Source organism: Strongylocentrotus purpuratus, unplaced genomic scaffold (assembly GCF_000002235.5).
Source record: "Strongylocentrotus purpuratus isolate Spur 01 unplaced genomic scaffold, Spur_5.0 spur5_scaffold_6, whole genome shotgun sequence".
Lineage (NCBI taxonomy): Eukaryota > Metazoa > Echinodermata > Echinoidea > Camarodonta > Strongylocentrotidae > Strongylocentrotus > Strongylocentrotus purpuratus.
Window position 1 is genome coordinate 55,199,520 of NW_022145612.1, and position 24,125 is coordinate 55,223,644.

The 24,125-nt window shown below is 37.2% G+C and overlaps 2 protein-coding genes across 2 annotated transcripts; one reads left to right on the forward strand and one right to left on the reverse strand.

Moving 5' to 3' along the window:
• Window positions 1-247: 247 nt before the first annotated feature.
• LOC577611 (ER membrane protein complex subunit 3) lies at window positions 248-8,570 on the reverse strand. Its single transcript, XM_777826.5, has 7 exons — window positions 8,415-8,570; window positions 5,208-5,265; window positions 4,840-4,933; window positions 3,770-3,874; window positions 2,937-3,098; window positions 2,124-2,203; window positions 248-1,386 (listed from the first exon to the last, which is right to left on the reverse strand). The coding sequence occupies exons 1-7, from the start codon at window positions 8,561-8,563 to the stop codon at window positions 1,267-1,269; spliced, it is 768 nt and encodes a 255-aa protein (XP_782919.2). The 5' UTR covers window positions 8,564-8,570; the 3' UTR covers window positions 248-1,266.
• Window positions 8,571-8,798: 228 nt separating this feature from the next.
• LOC753730 (protein UXT homolog) lies at window positions 8,799-13,303 on the forward strand. Its single transcript, XM_030973403.1, has 6 exons — window positions 8,799-8,935; window positions 9,726-9,807; window positions 10,100-10,173; window positions 11,018-11,125; window positions 11,954-12,017; window positions 12,546-13,303. Exons 1-6 carry the CDS (start codon window positions 8,853-8,855, stop codon window positions 12,609-12,611), a joined length of 477 nt encoding a protein of 158 aa, XP_030829263.1. The 5' UTR covers window positions 8,799-8,852; the 3' UTR covers window positions 12,612-13,303.
• Window positions 13,304-24,125: the final 10,822 nt, after the last annotated feature.

Genomic DNA, 24,125 nt, shown 5'->3' on the forward strand with positions numbered 1-24,125 from the left:
ATCAAGATGCAATAATGCCACTTTTCCTTTGAATTTTCAAAGTAAACTGCAGGATTGGGTATCAGATATTCTAGATATGACTCCTAGCTCTCAAGATAATGACAACTGATTGATACGAGTAGTAAAATATTATAGTGTCTTGTTGAGTAAATATTACATTCAAACAAATGTGTTAGAAAGACAGTGGCTTGTTTGGCTAAGTGCAAAATAATGAGAATTACAGAAGAGAAAAACTCGACAGATTAAATTTAATTGTATCAAATTGCAATTTATTTGATCGTAGAGACCTTCACAAATGAATAAGAAATTGCAATAAATGATGAGTACATGTCTTCTGATCAAATACTTTTTCAATTTTTTTATTTTATTTGAATGACTTTAATAATAGCACAATTAACCAATACTTTCTAATAACCAATTAACAGTGCTACAAAAAAAAAAGAGTAAAATAAACCACATAAACTAAACTAAAAGGGGAAAAAAAAATCACATTAAGCTGATCAGATTTTCATCATTACACATACCAGGTACACATGTGTAGACCAAGGTTAGTGTAGTGAACTTGTGTGAGATTTTCTGCAAAAGTTTGCCAATATTCTTTTCACTTCACAAAGTATAAAAGTAATAAACATTACCGAGATGTTTTTACATTCCAGTCAAAGTGTCTGTACATTGCACTTGTAAACCACATTTATGCTTTGACTGAAATCAAACTTTTAGAGATTAATCTACTGTTATTACATGTAGTTATTTACAGTACCTAACGTAATATCCAATGTGGTACTGGTATGTGCTATTCTAACAAGTAACATGTATTCAAAAATTACTGTTGGAAAAAAGAAAATGTCACCAAAAAAAAACTTTACATACGGTACTCAGAAAAGAAATCATTCTCAATTAAGGGAGAGATCTGTGTCAAACCCACTTCATACAATGTTGAACCATAACTACCAGTATACATGTACATGTCTAATTGTCTATGTTGTGATATTTACTCAGACTGTTCTATTACAAAGTTGTAGAAATTGCTAACATTGCTAACTGTTTGGGGTAAAAGTCCAATGTTGGTAGGCCATTAAATTTCAAAAATAATGATTTCTCAGAACATAAACCATAATCAATTTCTTCCATAAAAGTGTATTTATGGGAGAAAGAGTGGAATAGAAGTGTAAAATCCACTGAATGTTTAATGATTGTATGGTGTACATTAAATACCGGTAAGTGAAAAAGACCTCAACAATATGAACATATTTACAGTTTACCAGACTATATATATTTATCTTTTACATAGATATCCTCTGGCATAGGTGTCCTGCCTATTAATTCTTCTTCCACATTCTGCATAGCCCAGCGATGTTCAGCAATTTCCAGAGCTTCCCATTCCCCCTGTAGTAATAAGAAAGTAGGAAAATAAAAGAAAGATGTACTTATAAGATTATACTTATAACGAACATGATCTTATATTTGTTCCATAATTTCTCTTCTAAATTCATTTTTATATTTATTTTAATGGAATAGTCCACACATTTTCAAACTTTGATTTATAACTACTTCCTGTTACAATCGGGGCAAATACAAAGTATTTACCGGTAGTCATTTGGTGTCCCAAATTGCCAAGTATTGCAAAGTTATGAACATAGAATGACATAATATCTCATTTTACAATATATTTTGTCTGATCTATGCCATAAAAGGGCTATTAACTTCGTAAAATAATTAGATAGACATGTTCACGTACCTTAATCTCATAGGTGATTGGTAATGTATGAGACCAATGGCTTGGTACTTTCTCATCAATTATTCTTCATTGCTCATAACTCTACTTTCTTCTTGCAAATAATTATACCCTAATTCAAGAGATAAAGTGGTTGAGTAAAGCTGATATAAAGTTAACATTACTTTAAGCTAACACAGTAATGCACTTCCATCCACAGTCCTCTTTGTAACTCATTATGCACAAAATATTGATGGAGCAGTTAGAGGAATATACAATGCTCACATACTAGTATACACAAACAAGCACTAATCCCAAAATTATTCTTGAAATACAAATGTTCCCAAAATCCAAAATTAAAATTGCCCAAAACAACAAGTCTGATATATAAAATGGATTATGAGGTTACCTTGAAGGCTTTGGTAGGGTCTGGAGCCATAGCCATGCCCTGGTTCATCTGCTGCTGCATGAGACGGGCTTGGTCGGCAGCTGAAAGATTCATGGACAAATATGACAGGGTTGTTACAAGTTTACTCTAAGCTTTGCAGCACACAGAGGCTCAATGCTAATGACAATCATGGAATAAAGGCAACAACAACAAATGAGTACAGTACACAGAGATGCCAGTTAGAAAATTAAGGTTTTTGCCTGAAAACTGGCATCCCTGAGTACATGTACATAGATTTAACAATATTCCCAAAAATACATATATCTACCTAACAGAAGAAACAAGGAATACTTAAGGATGCAAACTCTCCTAATGCACTGTTCAAATGCAAACTGGGAGGAGATTACTAAGAAAACAACTTGCTTTGGTTGCAAGAGGTGGTGGTTGGAGAGGAAGCCTTTGACAAGAATAGTTGATTTTCTTGTAACTGCAGTATTATATCAAAGTTTCTTTCAGATCAGTTCATATGTTTATTTATCGTTCGTCATCTGTGAACAGCTTTTTTAAGTCACTGTCGGATAGATGGAAACCTGTCCGATATTCAAATCAGGGACCTTTGATGCAAGAGACCACGACTGAACATACATTACTACACACCGAGTAATCACTATTGCTTAGGCCATCAAGTAATATTCCAGTACCTCAAACAAATTCATGTCCCGCTGCTTCCACAAATATATATTGTATTAGCAGACCATATTGCATTGACAAAACATCACTTTTTTCAAACAGACATAAGAAAGAAACCCAAACAAACAAAGAGATTTGACCTACCATTGTTCTCTCCCAAGATGAGCGAATAGACACTCCTGAGGCCAAAGACGTTCAAGAAGTACCAGCTGGCAGATGATACCCATGAAGCATCAAGGGATGCCAGCTCCACCCCACGCTGCAACATTGGTTTGAAGCGCAGGGTTAGCGGGAAAGGGACCTTGGCTGTATGGTGGTAAGAGTAATATGAAATGGAACAATTGAAATGATGCAATAGCCAAAAGGTGCAGATGAAAAACTTTCAAATCTACAGTATTCTTCATATTAAGTGTATTAAACAAATGCACATGAGAACTGATATTTGATCATATACCTCTGCACAGATCTTTCTGACGATTCTTTTTCTTCTTTGTGTAATTACACTTTTCAATTATGCTCATATGGCGAGTCATTTAGATATACTTTCACAAGCATTTTGCCAATGTATCTTCATACAACTAGCCTGAAAATGTCAAAGATATAGGATTCAAATACCTTAATAAACAAGAGTCAATTGGAGAAACTGCCTTTTCACCGCACCCTACAGGGTGCTCTGTCAATCTTTAATGTTACCTAGTTAAACTATCTGATCATTTCATGTTGTACTTCAACTTACACAAGTCTATTTGGTAAATATCGATAATATGTGACAGAACTTCACATCTTCTCTACATTCTTGCACAAATGGAGAGTGCACTGCATCAGTGTCCCAGGGTTCAATCGCCCCAGTGTCAAAGGGTTAAGGGGAAAGGTTCGAGTTTGGTGTTTAGGTGCTCGCTCTCTTTCTCCACTTTGCACCAAAACTCTACAGGATGACTGATATTCATTATCATGTCTAGACAATCAACTTGACTTACTGATGACAAATCCAGAGAAAGTCCAGTTGATCCATCCACCAATGACAATCATGGGCAGGATGTTTGTTAGGTTGCCTTTCAGCATGTCTGTCATCATAGATGGGTCTAACAAAAAAGAAGTTATAACAAAAAAAGAATGTTAGGCCTAAGAAAGAAGAACATGTTTTTCTAGAGATCATAGTATATGTACATCATAGAAATCATTGTACACATGTATGTTCTTTCAGGCTGTTGCTAAAAGTTCTAAGAAATTATGTTACCTGTTCTACCTAACAAAAGCATTACAATATGTTCATCCATGTTCTCATACACACACAGATGGCATTTGGAAAATCATCAATTTTCAACTAACCACACATATTCTAATGGTGTTCCATTAAAGCAAAAAAATGCAAAAGCAGGGCTACACTTTAAATTTTTGGGCGCCCATGTGTCCTGGGTGCCTGTTACTGTTAGTGTCAAGCCCTCGCAAAAGGCTTAAAATATATAAAGAGACACACATTCTATGGTTTATGTTCATATATTTCCTTTTTGTCTGTCTGTATGTCTCTCTCTCTCTCTCTATACCGGTATATATTTGTCAAATTCCAATCCTTTGCTCTAAAGTCTAAGCCCAGAGATGCCAACCTTCTTCAACAAAAAAAAGTATTCTTAAGAGCAAAAAACAGTATTTTTGGACAAAAAACAGTATTTTTGAAAAAATCTCTCAACTTAACATATCGCCCAATCGAGCAGCTTAAAAAACCAGGCAGTACCACGTATACGTACCCGGATCGGAGCGCGACGTGCATACATTACACGTGGGTTGTTCGCAATGTGCGCAGTTTGGGGCCCGTATCACCATCCTGCGTGCATCGTTTTAAGATGTAGGTGCATAATACACTTACGAAACAAAGCCCATGATCAGAAATTAAGAAAAACATCACTAAAAAAAAAAAAAAAAAAAAAAAAAATTTAAAAAACGTAACAAAACATACAAAAAACGTACTGCCGTATTCATAGCGAAAAAACGGAACAAATACGGCAAAAACGAAACAGTTGGCATCTCTGTAAGCCCTTTGAAGACTTACCAGTCATTGGATTTTGAGCAGGTCCCTCTCTCTTCTGTGTCTTGAAAAATCCTGTCTCTTCATCATTGAAGAAGTGTTTCCTCATAATGAAGGACTAAGAAGAAAAGAACAACAAATTAAAAGATCATATGCACAACTAATTTTAAGCAATTGTGGAAAGCTTGTAGCACATGTAAGTATGGTAATTATTGTATCAAAATAAGCTTACTGATTATGTGACTACTTACATAAAAGTACTATTAATACACTTCAAATACATGTAAACACAGTACTAGGGACAATTGAAAATATGTAAGCAATTGTGATTTTCCTTTATTTTCATGCCCGATGAAAGCAGTACTAGTCTAGTATATTAAAAAAATCCTCACCTTTCTGGGTAAAAATCGTCCATTTTCTCTCAGCAATCTACTTCTCATCAGAGCTTGACTGAAAAATACAGAAAGAAAATTAAATGTTACTGAACAGTCAAATAAAAGTAGTGCACGTCACCCATCAGCTGTTGAATGAAAATTGAGAGTAGGGATAATACATGTACTACTACTAGTGATCAGTAGGTGCACGGGTCCAAGAATGAGGGACGTCCTCATAAACGCGGACAAAATGCGTCCTCAAAAATAAGGATTGTCTGCATTTTTCGCAGAACTTTTTTTAATCAGCGCTCTGCGGGTTTCGGGTTACCAAACCGCCGCTGGTGATGCGAAAAATGGATTCCACGTAAGAAAATAACTCTAGTTCACCGTCTAATTTTATGGGTTGTCCGTCCTCCCGAGGATTTATCGCTCATAATGTTAAAGCCTCTGTACAAAGTCAATGTAAAATGCATCAAGAAAATCATCGCGGAATCCGTTTTTCGCATCGCCAACGCGCCGATCAAATATATTTATGAAACGTCTGCCAAAATGCGGACATTCCTTATATTTAGATGACGCATCCGTCCGCGTTTACGAAGACGATCCTCGTTTATGCAGACGTTCCTTATTTTCGGACCAGCCTCCTATTGGTGACAATTTTTAGCACAAATATCTGGTCGGTTTTCCTTTAGAGTAAAGGAGCCCGTTTTCGGCCACTTAAGACAAAATCCTATTTTTAGGACTCTTTACTTCCTATTTATTATCATTTCTTGTTCAAATCATGAAGCAAATATTATTATTATTTAAACAAAAAAAGAATCCCAGAAAAAAATCACGAATTGCCATGACAATATTCATTTCAATTTTCACTGTTTTGGAGCCCGTTATCGGCCGGGCATTTCAGTTTACGGCCGCATGTACAAAGTCAATAGGAAGCGCTCGCGCGCGCCTTGCGTTTCCGCGCTGATGTACAGCACAAGCGGGCGGAGCAGGTATCCCACGCCGGAGCTCCCTGGTGCTCGCCTGGCCGAAGACAGGCACAGCGGTGATCGGAAGTTGGAATCTGAATTAGACAGAGATATCGTGTGTGCGTCGCGGTGTGCGGCTGCATTGATTTAATACATGCGATGACATACTTTTGAGCTTGCGACTAGCACAAAATCGGTCTTTAAATCTGAAAAATACTTGAAATAAAGCTCATTTTATGGTACCCATATTTCTTACAGACACGCGTAAGATACTCGATTTTTCAGATTTGGGTAGCGGGACCGGCGATTACATCGCTAAAATGTGATATTTTAGGATATATTTTCCATTGCAAATGTGGTTCTTCAGTGACACTGGCATGGTATGGTATGTGTGGGATATGTGTTATGCTATTATGCGATGTATTTTAGAGTGATTTTACCTTCATCCAACCAATCGGCCGAAAACTGGAGCTGGCCGATTACGGGCTCCTTTACTCTAGAGTAAAGGAGCCCGTTTTCGGCCACTTAAGACAAAATCCTATTTTTAGGACTCTTTACTTCCTATTTATTATCATTTCTTGTTTAAATCATGAAGCAAATATTATTATTATTTAAACAAAAAAAGAATCCCAGAAAAAAATCACGAATTGCCATGACAATATTCATTTCAATTTTCACTGTTTTGGAGCCCGTTATCGACCGAGCGTTTCAGTTTACGGCCGCATGTACAAAGTCAATAGGAAGCGCTCGCGCGCGCCGTGCGTTTCCGCGCTGATGTACAGCACAAGCGGGCGGAGCAGGTATCCCACGCCGGAGCTCCCTGGTGCTCGCCTGGCCGAAGACGGGCACAGCGGTGATCGGAAGTTGGAATCTGAATTAGACAGAGATATCGTGTGTGCGTCGCGGTGTGCGGCTGCATTGATTTAATACATGCGATGAGATACTTTTGAGCTTGCGACCAGCACAAAATCGGGCTTTAAATCTGAAAAATACTTGAAATAAAGCTCATTTTATGGTACCCATATTTCTTACAGACACGCGTAAGATACTCGATTTTTCAGATTTGGGTAGCGGGACCGGCGATTACATCGCTAAAATGTGATATTTTAGGATATATTTTCCATTGCAAATGTGGTTCTTCAGTGACACTGGCATGGTATGGTATGTGTGGGATATGTGTTATGCTATTATGCGATGTATTTTAGAGTGATTTTACCTTGCATCCAACCAATCGGCCGAAAACTGGAGCTGGCCGATTACGGGCTCCTTTACCAGTAGGGGCGCTGGTCCGAGAATAAGGATCGTCTTCATAAACGAGGATCGTCTTCTTTAACACTGACGGATGCGTCCTCAAAAATAAGGACCGTCTGCATTTTTGCAGACGTTTCATATTTTTGATCGGCGCATTGGCGATGCAAAAAACAGATTCTGCAATGATTTTCTTGATGCAATTTACATTGACTTTGTACAGAGACCTTCACATTATGAGCAATAAATCCTTGGGAAGACGGACAACCCATAAAAGTAGACGGATAACCAGGGTTATTTTCCCCCGGGGAATCCATTTTTGGCATCGCCAGCGGGCCGTTCTGTAACATGAAACCCCCAGAGCGCCGATCAAAAAAAACGTCCTCGAAAATGCAGACGACCCTTATTTTTGAGGACACATTTTGTCTTCGTTTATGAGGATATCCTTGTTTATGAGGACGATCCTCATTCTCGGACCAGCGCCCCTACTGTTTACTCTATATTTCTTTGGTTGTACAGCACCTAAAAAGAAAATTTCTTCACATTTGCTCATGACGTGGTTTAAAGTAATTGTCTGATGTGTATTCAAGTCAATTTTGTGAATATATTTTTTGTATGAATTTGACTGTCTAGAGCCTAGACCTAGATCTAGCCTAGTCCCTAGACTCCATCATGCATGCACAGTCAAATGACAAAATGACAGGCATTAATTAAGTCTCACTTTTCTTCTTAAAAACAACTTCTTCCATTTGTTGTCATAGATCAACAGGATTAATAAAGCTGAATCTGCTGGGTTTTCGGGTATAATACATAGATAAAAGAAAAGAAATATGATCACAGATTTACAGTGCATTCCCACATAAATTGTGTCAACTCATGTCTCGCTCACAATTTCTAATGCGTGTGGACATGCACTAGCGCATGATACACTACACTACACAATATACAACATGTGGGACCGGACTTAAGGAAAAAAAGAAAAAATGTATTACGAAATTGAGGCACTCACCTATCACCAACTTTCTGCAAATCTACTTTTTTCTGACTGGCAAGTAATAGACTAACATAATGTCTAATAATACCGACGAAAAAGGTAATAAAAACTATAGGTAAGACCACCCAAATTCTAATATTCGGGTCCAGAAGTAATTCGGCCATGTCTACCAATCCCCTGAAGGGAAGTGTATTCTTAAAATGTTATTGTATCCTATAACATCTTATTAGGATATTTTTCTACAAGAAATAAATATTAATCATAATATAGAATTTAATTCAAAATATTAATTAATTTGAAATGATTTTTGATAACACAATTGGTATTTAAAAAATGATCTTTTAGAGCATTTTTATTCTTAGTCTTTATTTTCAGACTCAGCAGTCGGATCATATCATGTCAGTCCATCGACAGTGGACAGTCACATTTGTTGGGCTGCTAAACCTTTTCAACATGTCTGAAGATAATCAAGATATACCAGAAAAAGTGATTGAATATGAAAGATTCGTTAATGAAGTGCTGAGAAAGGATTTAGAGTAAGATATTTCTTGTTGTTGTGATCTTATCGTACTAAGTTACGTTAGAATCTAGACCTTAATTGCAATTGATAAACTTGTTACAAAAAAGCAGAAATTTTGTGATTGAATTTGAAACTGCTGAAAAATTACTGTAGACTTTGTGTTGTAAATACCATACTGAATGATGAGGATGATAATGGTGATTGTCAAGGTAGTGGTGATTTAGACCAGGGTCTTACCACCCTGTAGCTGTTTAGACTGAAAGCTCTGATATTTATTGTATTTCCGCTAAGTAAGACTACATGTACGTCTGGCTTAGATATAGATCTAGACCATTTTTTTGGTCTCTTTTCTGTTTGTTCGTTCGAAGAGGAGCCGACCCTACCCAAATCGGGGGCTTACGAACGAAAGAGACAGATATTTCAGTCTACGTCTGGCTCTGCTGGCTACCTCTTAATGTAACTATGGCCTAGATCTATATGGGGAAGGTTGACAAACGTTTCAAATATTTTATAAAATAATTGCACATACCAGACAGTTATTTCTGTCTAGTGGTGATTGTGGTGATCTTGATGATGATAATGATACTGGTGGTGGTGATGACGATGACCACAACAATACCTTGAATACCAAAGCTTCTGGAAGAAAGCCGTCTCCTGCTGCCGAGCTTCCAGATCTAACTGAACATTTTCTACTCTTGAAATTGGATGTGAATGGCAGCCATCTTAATAATAGAAGTTAAATGATTTTAATCAATCCTACCTCCTTGATTTCAATAGATCTATTTTTCTCAAAATTTCTTTGGCAGGAAAGTGCTGTCGTCTAGAGATGAGATCTTTGCTCAGATTGCGGAATACCTCCAGCTTAGAACAACCATTGAGAAGATTCAGGTATTTTCCTTGTAAAATTTAAGTATATGCATCCATAACTAGTGCCTCGTTTGTCTTGTTCATTTTTTTTCCCTCTGATCATGCCCCAACTAGTAAAAGTGAACTTCTTAAACAAATAGTGTAACTGTTGTAAGATCATGATACAATGATTATTTATCATTATTTATTATTATGAGTTATGCTAATTTCTGCTTCACAATGTATGTCGAGTAATGTACACATTTTATACTCCATTGTCAAGCCTTGTATAAAATGGCTTTGCTTTTATTTCTTTCTTCTTATTTCCTTCTAGGAGACAGGATGTGAGAATGAAGAGCTCAAGACCCAAATAGACCTTGGCTGTAACTTCTATGCCCAAGCAAAAGTGTAAGTATTTGGTTTCACAGTCCCCTTTCTCTCTTTCGCTTTTCTGTCAACTATCAATTTTAAGTTGGACTTAACTATGGCAGGCCGTTCATTCCACTGTTTGCTCTCACCATTTAGTGGCATTGGTATCTCAAAGGACATACAAATCATGGTCACAAATCTACAGATCTTACATTTTTGGACGATTCATTATTGAAGGAAAATATATTATCTAAAGATCATATTAACTGGTTAGAGCAAACAGTGGCATTAACGGCGTACCATAGTTAAGTCCAATTTAAAGTCAATCTGAGTCTTTGTGAAACACCCCCAGGTTTTGGATATCCTAGTATAGACCAACAGTCCATGAAACTGGCAGTGTTGGTCTCATGAACCCCCAGAAAAGTTGTTAGAAGGCCCATGAACTGTTGGTCCTGTGGGCCCTCAATCAGATAACTTTCCAGAAGGTGCATGAGACTGACATAAGCGATCTCAAAGGCTGTCAAGTCTGATGGGCTGTATCCATAATGGCCATACATTTATGGCTGGGTCTCTATCTTTATTTTCTATGGAAATTTTGCTCTCTTCAGTCTTTTGGCAGTTAAGCTAGATTTATATTCCATCTGATCCAGTCTAAATGGCATTTTGAAAGGGGTAGGGAAATTTGTCATTAATGTAATAAAAAGAAAGGAAGAGATGTTTATGCCATGGATGCCTTTATAAAATATGTAGTTCTACTGTCCAGAATGACTGCATTCCATTAATAATAGTGAAAGAGGTCTATACACCCACTTTTACAGTCTGGCACAATATAAATCACATAGATTTTCATGTTGCTTGATTTTTTTTCTTCCTTCAATTGCAGCCAGGATGCATCCATGATATTTGTTCAGATCGGCTTTGGTTTCTTTGTTGAGTTCACATTGAAGGAAGCTCTCAAGTTCATTGACAAGAAAACAAAGCTTCTCACCCAGTAAGTATGGCATACATGTCTTACTATTAACATAACAGCTGTCATCAGCTGGGAAACCAACCTGATAGCAGGACCCTAACACTAACAGGCGCTAGGGACACATTCATATTGGTACCCAAATCTAAGTATGGACTCCTTCCCGAAGATAAAAAAGATGGGGGGGGGGGGGATTCTAAATTTTTAGCATTTACAGCTTCTAAAAAGTTCAATGCAGACTTCCTTCCAAAACAGATATTGTGGAGCCCTGCTGATTGGTTCAGGATCTTCTTGTGCAAGAACAACCTTATGACCCACCAATCTCAGAAGACCTTAATCTAACTCTTATTGGATGTAGCTCAATGGTTCTACAATCCATTGGTTCTGTGGCCTGTTGGTCTGATGAGAATCATAAGCATCACTCTGATAGGATAGTAGTACGAGTGATCCAATTAATATCCTGTTGGTCCTGTAATGAAAACCATAACTGTGTCCCTAATGGGTCAAAGCGTGAATGGTCCTTTACTTCATTTGTCATAAGGCCCATATATCTTATGGAAATCATAAGGACACTCCTATAACATGTAGGAGGTAGCCCTATTGGTCTTATAGATCATGAGTCATACGGCACATTGGTCTGATTAGAATATAACCCCAGCAGGGTTGTAGGATGTACATGTAGTTTATGGAGCTGTCACTGGGTGATGAATACCTCCACACATCTATCTCCTGAAGAACTAACATTTCACCAGATTTTGGTTGTGATTAGGGGACAACAATTCATATCTATATGTTTGTTATGCTAATGGTGAATTGATGAATCCTAATTGCTTTATATGTGTTTTGATTTAGGCAAAGTGAGAAACTAACTCAAGATTCTGCTAAGATAAAGGCTCACATCAAGCTTGTGTATGAGGTAAGAGGTTGTTGTAATGACATAAAATTACATTTATTGTAACTTTTTCACTCATAAAGGGGTGATTCCTTGTTCATGGAATTCTTTGCTAAAGCTCTTCCTAGTCCTATACTAGTGCATTATGTGTTTCTTTCTTAATTTATGGAACTACAGTTTTTATTTTACAGAGATTATGGTTTGTGATATATGTGGCAAAATTAGATGGAAAAAAAATGTTATGCACTTGTCATGATAATCTTACTTTATTCATGTCAAGTTAACAAAATCAGGCAAGCAGCAATGTAGACCTATGTGTATATTGCTGATGTGAATACATTTATGCAAAATCAATCAGAATGATGCCACCTCTTATTTTTTCCCTTCCTTTCTTCCCCTCCTCCGTCTGTCTGTCCGTCTTTCTCTCTCTCTCTCTCTCTCTGTCATTTTCTATCTCTGTCTGCCTGTCTCTATCTTCTCCCTTGGTTGTTGTACCTTCTTTATTCTGGCTTTCTCTCTCCTCTCTGTCTCTTTCTCTCTTGTTTTTTGCAGGGTTTAAGAGAAATTCAGCACTTGAACAAAGACCTCCCCAAAGAACACAGATCTGTCTTTACATGACACACTGCAAACCCTATGATCTGCCCTTGATGGGCGCTCTGGTATTACTGCAGAGTGGACAAACATTGAGGAGTGTGTTGCTGAGGCACAGAGATACAAGATGGACTGTCTGGTTTGAGAAACTGTGATGGGTAAAAACTGGAAGGACTTATCGTTTGGATATGAAGCAGGCCTGATATGAAGGGGAGGTGGATTCATCTGAAAGTTGTAAACAGTATACATTAAAAATACATGTATGTTTATGCCTAGCCTGTCTCTAACAATATCTGGTGCATGTTGGATGCAATCTGCATGCAATAAAGCTATAAGGCTGCTTTAAAAGAATCACCATGCAGACACTGTGTTTGTGCTTGTAGCAGTCAAAATACAGTATTATGTATTTTAAAGTAAGTCCAGTTCCAGCACAGTTTGCTTTGATTAGATTTCAAACAATCGTAGATATACATTTAGGAAAGTGGGGAGGAAGTGAGAAAAAAAGAGACATGATTTATGAATATTGTATTACCATGAAGATAACATTCTATAACAGACAAATTAGCAGCTCCTTTTACCAAATTGCCTGTTTAGAATATCAAGATATTCCACGATTCTCATTCATTGTGACTCTACCCAAATAAAGGATGTTTCATAATTATATGTAAGTATTTGTGTAAAATAAGTATTTTTTATTACATAAAGATTAAGAAAACATATTTTGAATCTCTTTTATTTTGGTACATTTATTTTGTTTTGTGAATCAGTTCGAATAAGTAGGAATGCATATTTTCTTTATTTTTGCAAAAGAGCAAAGAAAGGTAGAGAGAAAATGGGAAGAGAGATAAAGAGAGAGAGAGAGGTGAGAGACAGACATACGGAGATAGAAAGAAAAAGAGGGAAGTGAGAAGTTACAAAATAAATGAATGATGGAAAGAGAAAAGAGAATTTAAGATATAGAAATTGGAAAGAGGGGATGGATATAAAGAAACATGTTAGTGAGAGGGAAAACAAAAAGAAATAGAAGTTGGAAAGAGAGAAGAAAATTAAAGACATGGAAAAAGTGAAGTTAAGTACATGTACAGTATAAATTAATGTATGGTGGAAAGAGTGAAATAATAGTTTTGAAATAATCCTCAGACAGGAACAATAACAAAGGAGCAAGTGGGGGGGGGGGGGTGGGAGAGAGAGGTTGGAAGAAGAAAAAAGATGGGGTTGGAATACCGATGGGAAAGGAATAGAAGATTGAATAAGGCAAAAATATGGGTATTCTATGAACTCGAAAGTTAGAGGCATACAAATACTTTCTGATTTCCTATAAGGTGAACGCCTGCACATCTTATTGTAATGTTTGAAGCGAGAAATGGCGCTAGACCATTTCAACCACTGTTGTGTCGTCGATTGTTTGAGTTTTAACAAAAGTCACTAATATAAGCGACGAAAAAAAAAAGGATTCTAACCCCAAAAAGAAGAAGTACATAAAATCACACTTCTCTGAAATTGGAATCATGGATGTTCCATCCCTAGTGCATGTGACAATAGCTGAATAGCTTAATTTATCGAACACAAAACACAAATAAATTCGAATTTCATGTATTATATTTTAACAAAAATTGATCTCGTGAACCAAAACATTTAGGTAGGACAAGTAAGACTTTTAGAGACAGCAATGTCTGCCATTTATCACTATAATGTTATTTCCAAAAATGTATTCCCCATTTAGGAGAGGGAGGGGGGGGGGGTGTCTTGTTTGGAAAATGAAATGCTAATTTACAAAGCTTTACTGATGGGGTTCGGGAATTGGTCTCGCCCTTTTCCTATCTCTCTTTCTTTATCTCTTTTTTCCCGCTTTTTTTGTCACCACTCGATGGTAGGGGTACGTGTCTCCGTGCCTTCTGTAGCTACGCCACTGCCGCATATCTACGATGATCTTTCACCATCATGATACGACATTATTTTAAAATGGCTTCACGCCACTTTTTTGTTGTTCAAATATGACACAGTGGCCTTATACATTAATCGAGGTATTTTCAAATTGTGCTTAAACTCATTATAAAAACCGATATCACGAGATGTTAGTAATCAATATCTCTTACTTGTGTCTCCCTTTTCTACCTGATTCTCAAGATGCTGTCCCTTCTATTTTTGGGGGGTAAAATCTCCATTATGTCTATCCAGCTTTCTTCGTCTCTTCACTTTGTGTTCATCACACTTTCTCTTCGTAATAAAATCTGTCATACAGTTTTTTAAAACTCTAAACATATAAATTGCCCCACTAAATATGTAATTTTAAGAGACCTGGCGTACCTCATGCTTTAATACTGTACTCTTTATCAGTCTATTATGACTGGAAAAATTCTATCATTAGGTTTTCTCGAAACAAGAAAAAAAAATCTTCAAATTTCACTTAGGATTTAGCTTCTACATTTCTATGATATATAATCTGACGAAGGGTAATTACCTGGAAATTTTTCACCACATCCTTCATGATCATAAAAGTCGCAACTGATATAAATAATTATGATAATTTCCAGTGGACCGTCCACCAAAATTACGATTAGTCTATAGGGCCAGAATGACAAGCACTTGACTTCCTGAGGTGATAAATGCACTATTATCCCTCGCTCATCTCCTTGAGATCAGTTAAAGCGTAACGAGCCCTCTTCAGAAGAGCGAGGATTCCGCCTTTTATAATCTATCTCGCCCTCATCGTCCACTCCTGAGGAGGAGCATGGAAGAGCGATAATTGACGAGAAGACGAACTTAAAGTAACATTCATCTATTTGAAATGAGGAGAAGTTTAATGACACTGTATTGTCTGTACCTCAAATTATTTTTTTATTTTTAAAGAAATCTTGTGTTTGCATAGCAAACGAAAAAAACTCAATGAATCAGTTACTTCTTGACGTTTAACAGAGATGTAAATCTTTTAAAATAAAACAGTATTTGACGAAAGGTTATTCATGTTTTAATATATAAATTAGTCTTGAACTACCAATGCTATCAATTTTAATTAAACTCAACTGACATCGTCCGGTTCTCTAATTCAGATGCAATCTATACCAACTAGGTACAATTGTTTTGTCTCTGTACTAAAACGGTCACTGCCTGCTGTTCAAAAGCTGTAGTGCCTTTGTTCCTTTCCAAATCCTGAAATAGGCCATATTTCATCATGATGATATAAATTAGTTTTGCATGACATATTTGTATTGATATACCTAGCATTTGGTTATAGGTGAGTTTGAATGCTGCTTATAAACACTTATGACATTTTATGTTTCTAGTATAGTCTATAATGAAGCAGTGTCGGAATATGATGACTCGGCTCCCACCTTTAAATTCGATCTTGAAATTAAATGGAAATTACTCTCAAATTGAGAATAAATTGCCTCTGTAAACAGACTCGGAGAACAAATACTTGACTGAAATCCTAATGAGGAATCGTCCATGATACTGATTGCAGCATCCCTTTTTAGTGATTCTGCACACTTAGAAATAAAGATATACAATTTTGCTACGATAACAGCACCCTCTGCCAAATACGCATAGGTGGCTACAAATCTGCACCCCAATTATTGCACCCTTATTCTTAGTGTGTGTGCTATTTTCTTCAGCGTAACAGAAGATGATTGCAATTAATAATTATAGAAGAAGCCACGCTTAGGCCTATATTTTCATTATCTTAAACCATTATCATTGAGTACATAAAATTAATGACATTCTTAGAGATTTTCGTATTTGGACTCGATTAGTCTTTGGTTTACCATTTTGGAACCTGGGGCGGTATTCTGAACCCTGTGTTATCTCTAATATTGTTGTATCTTTGGAGATAAGATAAAGTTGGTATTCTGAACACTGTTGTAACTTTTGTGTTATCTTTTGTTGTATCTTTTCTCTCATCTCATTGGCCGCGCCTGCGCTCATAGCTTGGTGCGCTTGTAATTGTGCTTATTAGTAATAACATGGCGCTTAATCCTCATTTGCATATGCGCACGGGAGATAATATGTCGAGATAATTGGTATTCTGAAAGTTGTTGTATCTTTTATCTTATCTTATCTTGCATATGGTATTTACAACAATATTTACAACAGGTAGGGGGTTGTTGTATCTTTCGTGGTGATCTAATGGCGGCAATATTTCTTGCCCAGAACCAACTTTGTGCCAATAGACGAGTTAGAAGAAGATAATGTGTTGACCGGAAACATCAAAGATGAGAACTTTCTAAGAAATTAAATGCTAGGATAGGACTATTTTAATGCTCTCATCTTAACCAATATAGTGAAAGCGTGATTTGTCTTCATGATCCACATTCAACAGCGCATAATGATGACGCGCGTAATAAGTGCTCAAATAACTAATTACGCCCAAGATTAGTATGCGCTAGGCGCATCTTCAGATATGGCATAAAGTATTCCTATTGGTTGATCTACTTATCATGCTTATATAAAATAGATTTTGATTGGTAGGGTCCATAAAAATGGGCGTGTCATCAATGGTCAAAGATAAGATAGAGGCGGTCCTTCAAGAGATAACACAGGGATAAAACAATGTTCAGAATACCAACTTACAACAATATTAGCGCTGTGTTATCTCTGGAAGATACAACAAAAGATAACACAAAACTTACAACAATGTTCAGAATACCACCCCTGGAGACAACTTGTAATAGCCTAAATCCATACCACAGTATTATGAGAACACGTAACAGAGCGGAGGTTCACAAGAACATAACTAACGAAGGTCCACAAGACTAAGGTCACATCGAATCGGCTGCACACTAACATGACTAACCAAAACATTCGGTCTCTTGTGTTTCTGCCGACTAGTCAACATGCAGGTCCAAGAACTGTAGAGCGAAAGAGGCCAAATCATTTTTCTTTCTAATGGACCTTCTACCTGAGATGCAAAAGAGCGATGGCAGAAGAGACGGAAACGTTTAGTATCGTGGGTCCTCTGTCTGCAGTCGAATGACCCAACAGACTGAAAGAACTGGACACTGACATTTTTCGTTTCATGGCCTTTCTGACAAATATTTGGAATGTTGACGAAACAGAAACCGGGACCTCTAGATCAAAAGATAGAGAAATCGAAATTCGGTTCGGTGCACCTTCGGTCTCGTAGGCGTTCGGTCTAGCGGATCTTCCGTCATTGGTGTTGTAGCTATATCCGATATTCAATCATGTGACAGGATATCGACTCGTCTGTCCTTAATTATTCAACAAATTAACTATCATCTGGAGAGTAATATCAATAATTCGTACAAAAAGACATCACGGATGCAATGAGTCATTGAGATCTTGGACTCTATGTAAAATGTGTCAAATCATATCATTATCAAAATGACGTATGAGTTCCTTCGTCATGTCTCAGCCAATACGAATTAACCTTCACAGTTTTCTTGGCGCTCAATAAGTGTGACAATCCTTGACAGTAATTGCTAGCGCAGTAATGGTAATCGGCAATTTGGGGTTTATTAAAATGAACTTATCTTCTAGTTAGTGTTCCATTATGGGTGTGAATCGACCTTACTAGATTTAACAGCCATGAAATATTGTTCATGTTGCATATAATTTATGATTGGTTAGATGAGCATCCTTGTTCATCAAGTCGAATAAAGCGTCCACTATACTGATGATTAATGATGCCGGACGTGTCTCAACCATGTGGTTTAATATTTCAGGCTGATTTGAGTAGCGTTTGTTTGTTTGCTTATCTCCCTTAAAATCTTCACTATGAATTCAATTCAAACGACCCTCATTTTTACAACAAAAAACAAAAACAAAAACAACAACAACAGCTCGATAATATAATTATTAGCGCTTGTGAATATAAAGGACCCTTCTGTCATTTGGAATATATTTATAGATGGTATGTATTCAATTCAATTCAATTCAATTCAATTCATTTATTTTGTATAGTGGTGTTTGGGTTGTCGATTCTGCGAAACGGAGGGCGTGAATAATATATTTCTGACCATCATTATTGATAGTGCGTTTCCGAATATATTCCGCATTTGTCTTTACCCCAACCCCCGGTTGCCTAAGAACATAATAAGTTATATGTGTGATCATAATTATGAAAGACATAAAACGTGTCTCTATTTAGAGCGAGACAATGGCTGTTTGGATAATGCCAACGGTTGTTATTACGAAGCAGCCCCTCTCTCATCAAAGTTGACTTTCCTCCTTCCGCTGTCACCCACACTCTCATCACCAGTACCTCCAAGAAGGACCTGTGAATTCCATCCTGATGATAGCTTCGTCGACAGCCTGATCGACAGCTCAAAGAAACGGTCGTTGATTTAAATGAAACCATGCAGGATTCAGAGGGAATGGTGGACCTCAGCTATCAACGTATAACAATCACCGGGATATGGGTGCGCACGCTCGCTATCTTAGCCGCCATCTCGCTAGTTTGTCTTGTACCTATGGCCAGGAAATTGATGGAAACGAGCCGTTGATTGCCCATCAAATAAACTGTCTATTACCACTTTTTTCTCCCTTTTCCCCCATCCAAATCCCGATTCAATAAAACGCTATCGAGCAGTAACATCCCCAACACAGTTCAGGGAGATATTAATAAAACCAACCCCGTCCTCCTCGTCTCTGCTTTCTCTCTCCAGCTCGAGTTTATTCAGTTACCTCAACAAACATGGACGCATAACGTTGGGACGTGCTCCTTGCCTCATGTTTTCATCTCGCAAGCAGTCCCTGATGGGGAAGAATACTTCGCTACCCAGCACGGACCAACCCAAACCAGATGAGCTCCTCACCACAGATAAACTCGCAGAGTCATTAATGAAAAGAGAACAAAACGGAGCTAAGCAAGCGTCGGGCGATTTGACCTTAACGATGCGATCCGAACAAGTTAGAAATGAAGATGAGTTTAATTAAGTCGCTGACTCGTGGAGTTGACAATCAATCATTGGGGACATACCCACGATCGTCGGTTGACATACGCATCTCCGTTTACCCAGCCCCAGATACATGATATCTATCGCCAATCAATTTTATGTCCCATTGAATATTAAAGTGTGCCCGAGTCTCGCTCTAGAGAGAGCAACTTTCGTCCGTCGTTGCCATGTTAAGTTAAACTTCCCGTTGGTTTTTTATTTGTTTTTGTCGAATGTTTTACGGTTAAACAGAAAAAAGAGTCTTCTATATTGGTTACCCGAGAACCACTTGCTTGTAAATGTTTCCTGTAAATGGTTAGTGCACTCTTTCACATAAATTTCTTTTACGAAACTTAATTTGATATAAACTTGACTTTATTCACTACTTCCTAAAAACATAAACTATTTAAGAATTAAAATAATAGTTTCTACAGAAGTTTATCTTTTTAAGTGCAAAAACATCGTTATTATCGGTTATCATGATATTTGACTAAACCCACTATTAATCTTTGTTATAACCTACCATCGTTCAGAGAATGTCATATACTGCATATAGCCCCTAAACCAACACAAATAATGTAAAACCCATGTGATGCCGTTTTAGAAATAGACTAGCTGGAAGCTTTGTGTGAAATGATAATTACAATTATGTTTTAATCACCACGTTTACTCATATAGAAAACAGTAAACTGAGAATATTATATAGGATTAATTGAAATCAAAGCAAATCACATCAAAAACCAAGAACAAACAGTTCGAAGACTGACTCCTGTCTCGGGTACAATATAAAATTTAAATCAAGTATACGTAATAAACTGGCAGTAACGAATACATAAATAAGTTACATAGGTTAAAATATCAGATAATTATCATCACTGAATATTGCAAAAAGGACATATAAACAATAAATATACATCATTACAAGTACATCAATGGAAGATTCTCGAGCTGTGCCATAACTAAATCAGGCACAGACCGAGAATGCCTTTTTGATTGAAAAAAATTGGTATCCTGAATGATTATGTTTCTTGAAGAATTTGACATCACTGTGGCTAATTGTCTTGAATAACCATCAAAATAACAGCTGGTTAATACTCATGCATAAAATTTATTGAATAATTTTATTCACCAATGAACGTCACCATATTTTATGGACAGCAATGACGAATAGCATCCTTCCTTAGAACTCCATAAGCCTATATTAATATGAAGGGGAGCCTCGTTAAAACATGATCGTTATATTCATCGGGTTGGTTGAGCATTACCAAGTCACCTAAGCCATTTTACAGATCCTAAGAGGGTAAGATGGCGGATAAATGCTCAGGTCATGGGGTAGTAAGCAGATTAAAATCCCAGAATATTGGATCAGCACTCCTATCCGCTTCGCCCATAGAATCCTATTCTCCTCTGGTATCATCATATCGTCTCAAAGACGGGGGAAAGGAAAATTATGGAAGATGTTTGCCTTTATTCAATTGCCCCGAGCCAAGAAGTCGTAATGACCAAATTAGATTTGAGCCGATTTCGCTCGTATGGTTTCGACACTTTTTGATAGCCGTCTAATCACCGGGCCGTGCTCCAAAATCCGATGAATCGCCGCGCGCAATGATAGGGGAAGGATGGAAATAAAAATATGAAAAGGTGTTGGGTCGTATTCAGAGAGAAGCACGAGCGAGGTGTAAAAGAAACTGTCGACCACGCCGGAGCTGACCCGATGACTTTCAGCCTCCACACACCTAGTCCTGACACTCGACCAGCACTTCCACAAACCGCCAAAATCAACTGGAATTTTATGATTGGATTAGAGACGCGGCTTTACTCTCAAAGAAACCGATATCATGCTGTCTTGTCGGGCTCAATTAAACAAATTGAAATATCTCGATGAAACGGATGTGTAGCTACAGGGTGAGGGTTTAAGATGGCTTTGCAAATAGAAAGTTTGACCACCACATAAACACAATAGTTTTGATGAGGGTATTCGTCATCTTGGTTAGATGTTAAAGTAGATTGAAATCATTACAAGGCCTATATACTCTGCGTGATATCTGTGGTAATGAACGAGATTTGTTTTGACGCATAACCGTGTCAAGAAACTCGACATGACAATTATTAGTCTTGGAAGTCTCGAGCTATTCTAAGCTTATTTAGGTCTACACTAATTAGTAGATTGGCAGAAAGAGAGAAACAGAGAGAGCGGGAAAGAGTGAAAGAGAGAGAGAGAGAGAGAGAGAGAGGGAGAGAGAGAGAGAGAGAGAGAGAGAGAGATGAGACGAGTACTTTTTTATCCTTGCGAGTTCAGGTATAAAATGTTTTGAGTGTGATATAAAATGCTGTTTAATGAATGAAGACAACGAAACAAACAAATATAATTACAATTGAAATTATTGCTTATAATTCAAATTACTCTGTTCACTCCTTACAAATTCATTATTCTTATCGCATTGACGGGGTTAATGATCTTTCTATTTTTTCTTCGAAATATCAGTCTGAATAATGAGCCTGTCTTCAGGCGTCAGCTCGCTTAGAATGCGATTCGAAAACTAATTTTCCAATTCAACTATATGGACAAAATTGATATAAAATTGATTTGAAATAAAGATAAGATCCTATCTGGAAAATATTCGCGATTAAGATGATATTGAATGAACACAACGAGGCCCAGTAACAATAGAACAATGAGGGGTGTTGTTGCCATTGGGGAGGGTATATTTATGCAGGAGGACATTTGGAAGTAATATCTCTCTCATTCTGATCATACCATCTTTCTGAGAGAAAAAATGTAATGCGGAAAACCACTGTAATGTACAGATTTTCATGATTTCATTTAAACGTTTGAATTAGTATTGAAATAAGTCAAGAAAGGTAAAGAAAAGAATATGACATTGAAATTGAATTATTTTCATTGAAAAGGAAATGTAATGATCGAAAGAAATACGAGAAAATGAGTTAAAGCTCATGTATCTTTAGTATTATTGATCTAGCAAAATGTTGAAAGGATTATGAAGATGATGACAGTGATGACAATGATAATGAAGATTTTGTTGATGATGATGATAATGAAAAGATGTTGATGATTCTGATGTTGCTGCTGATAATGATAGTAAAAGTGATGTTGATATGGAGATATTGGTATTGATGAAGACGTTGATGTTGATGGTGACGATGATGATAATACTGAGGGAGTCGAAGACCACGACAAAAAATAATAAACAAACTTAATGATTAGCTATTAATAAGGTAGATAAGGCATTAATACTTCAAAGGAATTGCCAGACACTGCCTATAAACTCCTAGATATTTTTCTGCGGAAAAATGTTTCTTTCTCCCCCAAAAGGAATTATGTCATCGCTTTTATTATGTCGTTTTTTATAAGTTGTAATTAAGATTAGTCTTAGACGATGATAATTGGTGTTTTACAATTTAATTGTGTATAGCTCGCCTGGTTTGGAGGCATCTTCCACCACTTGGCATACTAGGCATTGAGTTGAAAAAGTATAATGCCCTCATAATGATTATGATACAAAATGTTCCTAGCAATCGATTTTTTTTACAGGTTATGATAATTCAGGACATTGTAGGATCGAATAAGCTTTTTGCATAATAAAATATTGAAAAATTCGAAGAGGGAGGGAGAGGGATGAGGGAGGCGAGGCAGCCACAGAGAGTCAGAAAATTAAACAAATTTTCTTGAAAATATTGGTTGTAATAAAGATGGAGAAGGGGTAGGAGAGAGCGAGCGGAAGAGTGAGGGAAAGGTAATGAAAGGAGGACATTCACATGCAAACACACTCACACCCACACACGCACCCGCACGCACACACACACACACACACACACAAGCACCCACACGCACACACACACACGCACGGACAGTTATTGAGAGAAGAAGAGAGAGACAAGTCATAGAAATAGAGAAATAAAGGGGCACTAGAGGGAATAAATTTCATAAAGATGGATAGAAAGAGGCGGGAGAAAGATACACTGAGAGCAAGAGCGAGAGAGAGAGAAAGAGAGAGAGAGAGAGAGACTGATAGAAACGGAAAGAGAGACGGGGGGATAAATAGAGAAAGAAAAGAGAGATAGAGAAAGAGATGGATTGAAGGAAAAGACAGAAAAGGAGAGAGGGAGGGGAAAGGGAGTGATAGAGACAAAGAAACAAAGAGTGAACGAGGGCAGAAGAGAGGGAGAGAGAGAGAGAGAGAGAGAGAGAGAGAGAGCAAGAAAGAGCTGGAGATAGATGGAAAGAACGATACAGTGGGATTGTTAATTAAAGATCTCAACCCGGGGAGGTGCCTTGAGCATCAAACCTAAGAGTCGACTTATCTCTCTCAATTAGCACTCTTAATTAGCGCGTCTGATAAGCCCTTTGATACCCAACTCATTGTTCAAAATGGCGGATGGTTTGAAAAGGTTAAATCTTATCTGATTTCTAAATAATTTTTCACACTAAGCATCTAAACTATCAATTAGAAAGATTTCAATGAGTCACACTTTCCAGCAAACAGTCCCTGTATTAAGCCACATCACGTTCTCGCGATGCCTTGCAAAGTAGCTCGGATTATATTCTCGCCTTTTCATTGCGACATCCAACGTCACCTCCATGTTTTCATCATCCTCCCTATCTGGGGGTATCGTACTCTAAAAATGC

Excerpts from the sequence above, each read along its gene's own strand:
- LOC753730 (XM_030973403.1), top strand. The coding sequence starts at position 8,853 with ATGTCTGAAGATAATCAAGATATACCAGAAAAAGTGATTGAATATGAA. Across the intron at positions 9,808-10,099 it reads CAACCATTGAGAAGATTCAG|GAGACAGGATGTGAGAATGA; the intron begins GTATTTTCCTTG and ends ATTTCCTTCTAG. Across the intron at positions 11,126-11,953 it reads AAAACAAAGCTTCTCACCCA|GCAAAGTGAGAAACTAACTC; the intron begins GTAAGTATGGCA and ends GTTTTGATTTAG.
- LOC577611 (XM_777826.5), bottom strand. The coding sequence starts at position 8,563 with ATGGCCGAATTACTTCTGGACCCGAATATTAGAATTTGGGTGGTCTTA. Across the intron at positions 5,266-8,414 it reads TTGCAGAAAGTTGGTGATAG|TCAAGCTCTGATGAGAAGTA; the intron begins GTGAGTGCCTCA and ends TGTATTTTTCAG. Across the intron at positions 3,875-4,839 it reads TGCTCAAAATCCAATGACTG|ACCCATCTATGATGACAGAC; the intron begins GTAAGTCTTCAA and ends CTTTTTTGTTAG.